Source organism: Mauremys reevesii, linkage group 2 (assembly GCF_016161935.1).
Source record: "Mauremys reevesii isolate NIE-2019 linkage group 2, ASM1616193v1, whole genome shotgun sequence".
Classification (NCBI taxonomy): Eukaryota; Metazoa; Chordata; order Testudines; family Geoemydidae; genus Mauremys; species Mauremys reevesii.
In genome coordinates, this window is record NC_052624.1 from 270,189,424 (window position 1) to 270,201,661 (window position 12,238).

Sequence of the window (12,238 nt, forward strand, 5' to 3'; positions counted from 1 at the left end):
TTAGATCTTAACATTCCTACTGTATTACCCCAAGGAGTTTAGACTTCATTAGAGACTGACAGCGCCCTAGATTGGTTTTGCAACAACTTCAATGAGGTTTTATGTTTACAAATCCAGAAGCACAGATGGGTTCAGATCCTTGTCTTACCTTAACCATAACTCTCAATTTCAGAGGCATTCTAGGTAGGAAGTCTGGCCTAGTGGTTAGGGCACTCACCTGGGATGTGGGAGTTCTGCACTCACGTCCCAGTTAGTTGGCCTCTCTATGCCTCCCTTTCCTATCTGTAAATGGAGGCTTGCAGCACTTCCCTGTCTCACAGGGGAGTGATGAGGCTGAATACATCAAAGATGGTGAGACACTTCATTACTATGGCTATGGGAGCCATATAAGTACCTAAGATACACAGACAATTGCACATTTGGCCTCTCTCCACTCTGCAGTGCATGCACAGCATTGAATACTAGTGCATGCTGCTCTTAAGAATCACTAAAACTGCACCATGTTGGATGTGAGCCTTCTTTAATCAGTCTTTGCTATGGCTTATTTGACATGACATTATTAAAGGTCATATACTCAAGTGGATAAAAATATTTGCTTCAAATGGCAGCTGGTATTTTGAAAGTAATTATTGCCGCATCCTGCAATTCTAGTTTGTAAAGTGAGCAGTTACAGTAAATGTTTGCTTTACCTGTTGACCATGATAAAATACGGCTAACAGGAACATTGCCATCAGTAGCAAGGATGCCTCCTTTGTGCCCAGGAAATCGGTTCTGGAAAGAAAAAAACCCAAAGAAAAACATTATTACTGATCGGTCAGTGTTTTATTTTAATCAGGGAGGGCTTTAATTTGGTAACCTACGTGCTTTTCTACAGTTTGTTGTGAAAAACCTTGGCATTTAAAAATATAACCAATAATAATTAATTCAATAGTACAAGACCGTAATTAAAATGTTCACTGTCTAATAACCAATGTGTTGAACGATTAAAGCAAGGCCTACAATGGCAATCAGGAAATGCTAATCCTTCCCTTCCAACCGTGACAGAGAAGCCATGCATCAGTCACTCTCTTTGTGGTGGTGATCCCAGTGGCAGCGGTACGCAATAAACAGAATTGACATGATTAAATAGATCCTTAAATGAGGTATGCACACTGCAGTCCTCTCCCAATCCAGGCTTCAGAGCTATGGGCCAGGATGATCTGCAGCATCAAAACCTACTTGGCAATGAAGAAGGGGGCCTATCACAGACTGTGTTATGGTTTTATGAGTCTCTAGTTTGCCCTGGTCTTGCTGGAGTTTAGAGCAGTTTAGTGGCCCCAAAGGGTCCATTACACAAGCTGGGGCGAGCACAGTACACTCCTGCTGCACCCCTAGAAACCTCCTTTGGCTTCCAGCATGGCCTCTGTGCCAGGACCAGGGGACAGTACACAGGGTAGGAACCAGCTATGCTGGCTTTAGGCCAGCTGAGACCTCCTTTCACTGAAGGAAGTCTCAGCTGGCCAAATATAACCAGCATTTGGCACCTTTTTGCTGGTGGAGCAGTACAAAGGGTCTGGAAGAGTGGAAAGAATCTGACCCTATATCTGGGATTATGACCTACAATCCTAACTTCAGCTGTTAGAATATTTTGCATGTGCCTACTACCTTTCATTCAAGGACTTCAAAACATTTTACACACATCGACAAAGCCTCCAACCACCCTTTTGAGGTAGATCAGTATTCTGTCCATTCTACAGCTGGGTAAGGAGAGGCACGAATAAATTATGTGACTTTCCCAGGTGTCTGGAAGTCATTTGCAAAGCCTGGAATAGAACCCAGGAGTTCAGACTTTGTCTTCTATTCTAATGATTCTCCTGACCTGAGCTGGTGAAATACGGCAAACACATTGTTTACTAAATCCGGCTGAGAGAGCGATTTGAGTAGAAGACAAAGTCAGGACTATTGGGTTCTATTCCTGGCTTTGCAAGTGATTTCCAGACAACTGGGGCAAGTCAGATAATTTATTCGTGCCTCTCATTTGAATTCCAAGTGGCTGTTTGGTTAGATTATGCTGAGGCCCTTTTTAATCACTATCAATGAATATTCACATAAATAGGCTTTGTTCACACATTTATCTGGGAAATGTCTGTTATTCATACAATTGCTCATAGTTAAAAAGTGAAGAAAGGTATTTGTGTATGAATAAAAGCAGACACCATTCATAATTGTTTATTCTCCTGATGTTTTCAATCCTCCTGTCAAGACTGGAAACAATATCATTTGACTTTCAAGAATAACAAATAACAGGACGGATAAAATGAACAGTTTGTGAACAACCCAGACCTTATACAAACATATTGCACTCTATTTGAGCAATTACAAATAGATTTGCAAAAATCGGCTGTATTTGGAAATGATTTGTAAATAGAAAAGAGGGCTAAAATTGTTGGATATTTTGTTGATAGCAGATAACTTGATCATATCTATCTACCTGCCTGTCAGTCTATTCTGTGGTAATTTTAGAATGGCAACAGGTACCTAGATCACTCTTTCTCTTATGTCACAGTGTTATAAAAAAATGGTTACATGGTTCAATATAATAGTCTTTTTTTTTAACCTCAACATAGCATTCATCAGTTTGGCCCAAAACTCATATTATCAACAAACTGAAGTCATCCCATGAAAACCCATCTGATAATATTTCCTGATGGAAAACGAGTATATTTTTAGTATGCTTAGAATATACTGCCTTTGTGTGTGTAAGAGTAAGCATCTCCTTAAATATGCCTTTTAGCAACAACTGCCCTGTAACAACTGGTATCTTCTCACTGTCATTCATGGTGCCTCAAGATTGTCAGGAAAACTGGTTTCTAATAGTAACACTCACTTCTAAGTCCCAATCAACCTGACCTCTTTTTTAAGTATCAGATGATTTATATTAATAATAGCATTTGTACATTCTTTTCTACTAGATTTTTTCCCTAACAATCCAAGACTGGCTAGGAACAAAGACAATTCTCCAATACATAACAATAAACCAACAGACACACTGTAAATGTCACTGTAGCTGAGGGTAATGTAAGCTGATATATATCTTTGTAATGCAAGTACATCTGTGCTACATTGATTTGGATATATGACTATTTTGTCTGAAAACACAAAGATATCTGAAGAAAAATTAAAATGTGGAATTCTCTGGATTTGGTCCAGGACTAGTCAACAATGTGCATCATCACTGGCAATTCTATCACTTTATGAGTGCTCAAGTGGCACTTAGACCAGGTCTACACTATAAACTTAGATCGGGATAACTATGTCACTCAGGGGTGTGAAAAATCCACATTCCTGAGTGACGCAGTTATACTGATCTATCCCCCGGAATAGACAACGCTATGTTGACAAGAGCGCTTCTCTACTGCCTCTTGTGGGGGTGGATTAACTCCACTGATGGGATAAGCTTTCCCGTCGGGATAGTAGCATTTTCACTGAAGCGCTCCAGTGTTTTAAGTGTAAACCTACCCTCAAATACATGGGAACCCCAAGAAGCACTCCTTGCAATTAAGCTGCACTTCTTTTGGGGAGCAAGGTTCCGGAAGCAGCAGAATAAGGTTTCCAGAGAGGTATACAACACTTCCTTCTAGCCCCGAAAGATCCAGAGACAAGGGTGAAATGATGGCTCAATGGTAATCGATGGGAATTCAGCTGTTTCATCTACACATTAATGTTGTGTATCAAAGACTACAGTAGGTAATTTTTAGAGATGGTTCAAATGTGGGGATTTGGAAGTCCTATTCCCAAGAAAATTCTGTGCCAAAAAATTAGAAATTCTGCAAATTTTATTTGTCAATAAATAAATGTGGAGGCTCCAGCATGGCGGCGAGGAGCACAGGCCACTAGCTGCACAGAGGTGGGAGGTCCCTTCTCCCTCCCTGGGACACAGATCTCTGGGGCAGGCCCAGCTCTTGCACTGTGTCAGGATTGGGTGCAGCCTCATGGCCAAGTCCGTCTCCTGGGGCGGAGGGACCACAGGGTGATCTTCCACCTCTGTGAAGCTAATCACCTGTGCTCCTCACTGCCATGCTGGAGCCTTCTCATTTATTTATTGACAAATAAAATTTGCAGAATTTTAAAATATTGTGTGCAGAATTTTTATTTTTTTTGGCACAGAATTCCCTCAGGAGTAGGAGGTGCACATCCCCTGGGTCTTGGAGGGCTGGCTGAGAAAGGGCCAGGGGGGAGACTGCAAATCCACCCATTTTTGTCCCCAGGCAAGGACAGAGCAAGAATGGAGGCTTTGGCAGCTTTAAAGTTACAGTAGCAGTTGTGGAGTACCTTGAGGAGAGTTTTCCTTCCCCTCAGGGCCTTGGGCTATATGCACATGGTTCAAAGGAAATATTTTAGCTCTTGGTGCATACGAGCACACGCATGTACTACAGGCAGTTCATATGGCCAGAGAGTTGCACAGAATATTAGAGAACCACAATACCACTCATTTGAGATTTGAAATGGGAAGAATCTACACATCAAAACGGCTACAGCTTTATTTTTTTTCATTTATGAGACCTATATTAAGCCTGCCTTGTTCCATTCATGCATCTTCTTCTATGGCTAGTTAATGAGATGTTTCCGGCAGCAAAGAGGTATTGACTTGTCTAGAAATCAGACGACTCAGGGTAAATTTTTTTGTGTTTCTAAGGCCCTTTGATCCCTCAGTGTTTAATGACATGACATTACACTCCTAGTAGAGGACAGAAAATAGCAACACATGGCATGAATGAAATGCAACTGAGTAAATTAGCCATCAGCAACAGGTAGCTCAGAGAAAGAAGATCATGCTTAACTATATCCCCATGACATTTGATGCTTGTAGCTTATTACCAGTATTATTTATATTATAGTAGCTCTTGCAAGCCCCAAAGAAAATAACTGCACAGCAAGAGAAAGCTTCACCCTGAAGGGCTCTGAGGAGGCTCACAAGTCTGCTCCTACATGTGAGCTGATGGACACAGTCCATTTAGCTCAAGCAGCAGCGGCTTAAGGCTCTAGATCTACTAGTTCCCAAGTTCAGTCCTTGCAGATGATCTGACTTATGGGTATTATTACACATGATCTAACCACTCAAGGGGGCTATAAAGTCATACTTGTGTTTGTGCGATTAACACATTCCATCTGCCCTGGGAAGCTCATGTTGAGAATACTGGACACAGTCCACAACCCCTGCATGAGCCACCTCATATAATGACTCCCTTGGCCCTCAGGGATTGAACCAGAGTTCAATCTAAAAGCACGCGTGTCTACTGCAGGGGCCGAAAGGACCAGCTCCATTAACTCACAGGCAATAGCATAAACCTCTATAAGTGGCCTGGCCACCAGAGTACAGCAAACACGCACACTGTGTTAATGAGGATTTCCATGGCATTTTCTGAAGACCTCTAGTGCCATAGTAATAAGTAAGCCTGACACACTGTGTCATCTGAAACCCTCAGTCATTGTGACATCACAGCTCTTATGCCTCTAACGTTGTTAATTAGTCTTGTGGATGCCCTAAACGTTAACTCTTTGAACCTTAAAAAGTAGTCATACAAAGCAGGCTGCAGCTTTTATCTAACAATCATCCAAAGTACTGATAGCAAAGGATCACATTAACATCATGCCTAAAGCAGCTTTAGTACATTTTAAAAGGGGTTCTGAAGAAAACACGAGCCACTTCAAAAATGTTTCACATATGCTGTTGTCTGGAATCGTGATAGCTAAGTTCAAACTACATTCAGCATTTCAAATCAATCCCTTCTTTCAAAACTCATTTCTAATGCAACTTTTTCAGCCCCGTTAAAATTAGATGTCAGGCACAACTTTAAGTATGGTGTTGCTGCTCCACCATATTATCTGAGGAGAGTACGTTACATACAATCTACATGCACAGACAGATTTTATATGTATATGTAAATTATGCTTAAGATTTTTGCATTATCTCTTAATTGACACTTATTCCTAATTACTGTTTAAAACTCCTGGTGAATGTCTGGAGTTTACTTTTTCTTTTTTATTTGAATTGCCATAACATATGGATCACTTATTGACAGTTGAAACTATTTCCAATAAACTTGAGACTATCACTCCAAGTTCAATGCCTTGTTGGTTTCTTAGCCAAGAATCTATTGATTCTTTCATTAATGGTTGTGAAATGCTTTGAAATGTACGGTTGAAGAGCACCATATCAGAGCTCAGTGTTGTTATTATTTATTCAGGGCCAGATTGTGATCCTCGTTTCCACACTGAGCAGCACATTACTCCAGAAGTTGTTCCTTTGACTCCAATGCGGCTATTAAAAGCGGAAGGTGCTATTCAGCATGAGTAAGGAGATCACAGTCCTACCCTTAATTATTAATGATTATTCAGGAAATGAAAGCAAGGATACAGTGCACACAGGGCTGTGCTTATTCCTGGCGAGTAGCACCTTACCACACTAGGGGTCCCTTTTGGAGCATGGCACTACTCATTGTGAGGAAAGGTGGCAAAATCCGGCCCATAAAAAGTATAACAACAATAGACATTTTTTTCCAAATGTAGCTGCTATCACTTACTCGCCATTGTGATTAAAGTTGTCGTATCGCAGGAAGAGGGAGGCATAAACGGTCTCAGTCAGCAGAGAATAGATTGCGATCATAATGAGAAGCACTGCCAACTTCAGAACAGAGTTGAGACGAAGAAACACTGCACAGGTCACCATTGCCAGGACACCGGTAAAGACAAAATACTGAAAACAGAGCGCATGAGTGATCAGTTTCAACTTTATGAAGGCCTGAATTTTCATTGTTCACTAATTGTGATCAGAACTTTACAAAATTCAGCTCTGTGTCCTATTTGGGCACCAAAAATTGAAGCATCCCTGCACAGTGGACACTTACGATAATTTAGGCCTAAACATTTATGGGGTATATATAGTTAGTAATTGGTGCAAAATAACTACAGTTAGTTTGTATGGAGATGGTCAGAGGAGGATTCCCTCTGTGCAGGAGAAATCTCTGCCACTTCCTGTGCTAGCTACGCCAACCTGGGAAGGGCATTTCTCGAGCACAGTGGGGAGAGGAAAGGGCATTACACCTAGCTGCCCACTTGCAAATGGTCTCTCAGGGCATAAATTAGGTTTGCCCCGGCAGTCCTTTCTTACATCAGGTCTGAGTGGTTCAGGATCATGGAGCTCCTCCCTTGCAACATGCCCCCTCCATGTTGTTCAAGTGGAGAATCAAACCTGAAGGGGTGCTTTGGTGTTGCAAATCCAGCAAAATTTCATCACCCTCTTACAATGTGATGCCCAGAGCCTCATTCACTTCTCATTTTCTAGTACTTTCAACGTCTCATTTTTCTGCATATGTCTGCCAAAGTCACCTGCCTATGGAAGTGATCTGTGAGAACAATGCAAAGGGAGGGGCATTCAGGAAGCACTGTATCAATAACAGAGGGCAAAAAACTGGTTGTAATGTCCTCCTACAAGAGCATCAGGTTGGTTCTCTCTGTAACCTTCCATTGTGTTTTCTACCAGCATGTTGATAAACACTAAGATCTCAACAAGTTTAAATATAAACTCAGAAATACCTCAGGATAGGAGCAGATATCTGTAAAAGATTCAGAGGAATTGAAAGTCTGATTCTTAAAGGGTATTGGTTTGTCAAAATCACACCATAGCTGTGGATTAAAAAAAAACAACAAGTTAGGAATGTATTTAAACTGAAGTTACCCGCTATACTGTTCCCTGATGACCAAAACCCCACATTGAGTTAGGTGGACATAGAGCAAGGAACTCTTTGGTTTCCAGGTGTCCACATCACAAAACACACCATCACCACAACTGGCTCCCTTGCTAGCAGCCTCAGCAGAAAATCCCGAGACTGAAAGGGTAGGAAGATGTCTAGGAAGTCTGTGTGCAACTGTCTATTGGCATATAAAGACCAAACTCATTTCACAAGATTAGATTAATTAGATTAAGAGTAGATTAATTAAACATACCCACTTTACATGCATAGATAGATATTTTTGCACACATAAAAGCTATGCACCATTTTGACGACATACACATTGCACCAAAAATAACAGTGTGGTCCTAGCAGATATGGGCCAAATTCCCATAGCTTTCACTGGAAGTTTGGCTTGTGCATTCAAAAAACAGAATTCGATCCCAAGATTCCGGGAGTGACTATTGTGATGATGGGAAATTAGAGTGTTGTACTGGAAATAGATTTATCTGATACAAACTCAATAGATGTTTTAAATAGAGTATTTTAATTAACATATATAAATCAGCTAAAATCTAAACCAAATGGAAGTTTGAGATGCAATATAGCATAATATAAAAACAGAAAAATTCTGTAATGATTTCGTATCTTAAAAATGAAGTCAGAAGGAGTCACTTGTCACACACGTTAATCCAGCCTGGATGTTTATTAGCAGGCTAATACTTACAGGCTAAATCCCCTCTCATTCCTGGAAACAGAGTTAGATAGTTTGTTTAATGAGGTCCAATTTCCTATAGTTAAATTCTAATGAAGTCTCAACTTGCAACTCTCCTATTGGTTCTTTGAATAATGGTGGTCTCAGCAATGCAGTACCATCCTCTAGGATATTTGTGCAATTCTCAGTGACAATTCATAGTTTATGTTTTATATAAGTTCATATGGCACTATAGAGTCCATGAGAACCACTTTGGCTATCTAGTTAAAAATCTGCAGGCTTAGAGGTGGTATCTGAATATTCCACCAGGGATGGGTGAACCAATTTGGAGAAACATAAAACCCACTTGACCTTCTGATGAAAGCTTGAAGCAAAACCCAAATCTTTTTTGTTAGAAAGAATTTAATTATTTTTTTTAATTCAATGATTCATGCCCTTTTTAACTGGTGCTGTGAACTTAGCAGATGCATTTGGCTGCAAAGATGGAGTAATCTACGAGGTGCAATTCAATTGTAAGTACTAGGATCAACCAGACAGAACTCATAGGCATGCTGGAATACCCCTGTGAAATTTTGTATACTGTATATACTCGTTCATAAGCTGAATATTTTTGGTAAAAAAGTGACGCATCAAAGAGCGGGAGTCGGCTTATAAACGCCACTTCCCACAGTGGCGCCACTTCCCGCAGCTCCCATTGGCTGGGAACGATGAACCGCGGCCACAGGGAGCTGAGGGGCTCCATGCCTGCAGACGCTCCAAGTAAACAAAATGTCCCGACCTGCCAGTGACTTACCCTGATGGCTGGGAGCCAACGTTTTCCAACACCTGAAATATAGGGTTGGTTTATGAAAGGGTCATACAGTTTTTGCTATTTTTACCTATCCATTTTGGGGGGTCGGCTTATAAATGAATGGGCTAATGAACGAGTATCTATGGTATGTTTTCTAAGGCCAAATATGAAGCAACAGCAATACACTAGCTAGAAATGTTTCCCACAACTGTACTAACTATTGGTACAATGGTAACACAACTATAATCTATTTGCCCATTTTAGAAGCAGAAGTCATATAAGATTAAACTGCACCATTCTCCTGGTAATAATCTAAATACCACGCATGAAATCTTGGCCCTACTGAAGACAATGGGGACTTCATCTATAATGGTAAGAATCAGTGGTCACATTCTTCTTCCTGCCACTGTCGTCCCTACCACTGGCTACATGATATCACAAAGAAACTGCAAGGAAGCCATAGCACACCAGTAACCATCTGCCAATCACAGTGGAATGACAAGAGCAGAACACAGGGTGGTCAAACCACAATGGTGACATCCGTAAGGGTTTGTCTCTATGAAAAGTGAGTGTGTGGCAAGCTGGGGTGTGAATTTACCTCGCGATAGCCTGCCACGCATTCACTGCCAAGTGGAATCAGCTGCTGCGCACTAAAAGTTTCATAGTGTGCTTTGATCTACCCTGCTATGAAACAGGAGTAGATTAAAGTGCACTAGGGAACTTTCAGTGCATGGCAACAGGGCCCGCATGGACAGTTAGCATGCTGCAGGCTAGTGCAGGGTGGATTTACATCCCAGGTTGCTATGCACTAACTGTTCATATACACAAGCCCTAAATTAAACTCTTGGTTATTCATAGTCAGAGGTTTGACTTCAGCACACAAGACTTTGTCTGTCATTTCACCTCATTGTGGCAACGTTTCCCCATCTATCAAAATAGGGGGAAATAATAACATGTGCCTATCATATGGTGGCTTAATTAATTATGTTTTTGGAAAGAGCTTTCAGGTCTTCGTCTGGCAGGAGTTATAAAGATACAAATAGTAAAATCAAGCAGGTAAAGCACTCCAAGATCCTTGGTCAAAAGGTACTTTAGAAGTGGAGAGAATGATGAACATATTATAATTCACACAGTGAGATTTCAGCTCACCCGAGGGTGATCAGATAGCAACTGCGAAAAAATGGGATGGGGGTGGGGAGTAATAGGAGTCTATATAAGAAAAAGTCCCCAAAAACAGGATTGTCCCTTTAAAAACGGGACATCTGGTCACCCTAGCTCACCCTGAGCGCAGACTTCAATGCTGGTTGGACTGGCTGACCTGATTATCTGACCCATTTATCTGAAGGTTGCTGGTGCCTCTGACGACCTTCAGATAGTCTGCACACTCTTGCATTTTTCAGTTACACGGGGCCCTTTTCTAGAGGGCTCGTCACCACACAATCAAAGCACAAACACTTAGTATCTAAGCACAAATGCTTTACAAACATTGCTTGCTTACTTTACAGACGGGTACACTGACAGAGAGATAAGCTAAGTGACTCACCAAAGGTCACACATTGAATAAATAGCCAAGTTAGGAACTGAAACTAGGACTCATGACTTCTTGTGTCTTACTCTAACCACTGGATTACCCCACATTTGATCCATTCTTCCACTGGCAATGCAATGGTGTTTTCTTACATTATTAGTCAATAGCATTGCTTAGAAATCTAATTTACAGCAGAGTTGCAACAGATGAGAATCCTGTACCTTTTATTTGTGATCATTATTTGGAATACTAGTTCTTAAGAAACCACATCATCACAGCAGTAGACCATAAATGGTTTGCAAAGCACAGGACATGTTGAGCAGAAAGCAGCAGACGGGATTTTAAAATAGATAATCCTCATAAGGGAGAAATAATTATGCATTTTAGAAAACCATATTTTAAACAACTGATTGAATTTCCTGAAGCGCTTCAGCTTTGTCTTTTATATTTAAATAACGGGTGGCTCATTACCACATTAGTTAGCAAGAAGAATAACAGGAAGAATGATATGATTTAATAATTCATAAAAAAGCTTTTCCCGTATACATGTACCACCCTCCCTTAGTCCCTCTGATGCTTACAATATTTATGATGGCTCCCAGAAAGTTAATCATAATGGATGCAAAAATGATCACATTCCTGGCCAAATAGGTCTCATTAATCCAGCAGCAAGTTTTCCGTAGCACTAGGGGTAAACATTTATAATCCTCTGCAGTGGTGATTAGAACAAGAGTGGAGTGCAGCATAATCAGAATGGAAAACTGAATGACCATTGGCATCATCCTGCAGGTAAAAAAAAAGAAAACCCAACAAAATATTAAAACAATACCACTTAGTATTAAAAAACCAGACTAGTAAAGTGCTAGTTAGCATTAGGAAATAAATACTAGTTAGATCACAACACATTTTCCCTTCCTTTTCCATCGTTTTTTTCTCTTAAAATCACTTGTTCTAATGACTGGTACAATTAGTCCCAAGAAACATCATATATGCTGTGGACATCCCAGTAAATACAAAGAATTGTTTATATTCCATATGGCTGACCATTGCTTCACTTATTTTATTATCCTATCTTGCTAAGCAACTGCTGTCAAGGCAACATTCCACTGAAATTACTACCAATATCTCTCTAGGCACTGGGTATTCGAGTGGTAGAAATATCCTTCTTTTCAGGCCTCAGTGCTTCTCTTTCAAGATGTTTTCAAAGCCTATCTACTCATGCTCTAGAATCCCAGCTCTATTCATGTATAAGCTAGTAGTTATACAACTAGGCTGGTTTAGCTGTAGACAGTTTTAAAACAAAGGTTTTTTTGCATATAGAGCTATGCACAGGTGTCTTAAAAATCTAGCACGTACAGCATGGTAGATCTTAAGGTGAGAAGGGACCACGGCATTGACAGAAAGGTAAGGCTTACCTTGTTCTCTGTATCTACATTTTAATATTGTGCTCAAGACCATAGCAGTTAAACACCGTATGGAATTTTAACAATCAT

The 12,238-nt window shown here is 40.6% G+C and overlaps 1 protein-coding gene across 1 annotated transcript in view; it reads right to left on the reverse strand.

The window, feature by feature from the left end:
• ADCY8 (adenylate cyclase 8) overlaps positions 1–12,238 on the reverse strand; it is a 183,028-nt gene that overhangs the window by 28,377 nt on the left and 142,413 nt on the right. Inside the window, exons 10-13 of the mRNA XM_039527353.1 lie at positions 11,327–11,528; positions 7,576–7,665; positions 6,564–6,736; positions 690–771 (exon numbers count right to left, since the gene is read on the reverse strand). Of these exons, the coding sequence (XP_039383287.1) occupies positions 690–771; positions 6,564–6,736; positions 7,576–7,665; positions 11,327–11,528 (547 nt within the window). The remainder of the gene's footprint in view (positions 1–689; positions 772–6,563; positions 6,737–7,575; positions 7,666–11,326; positions 11,529–12,238) is intronic.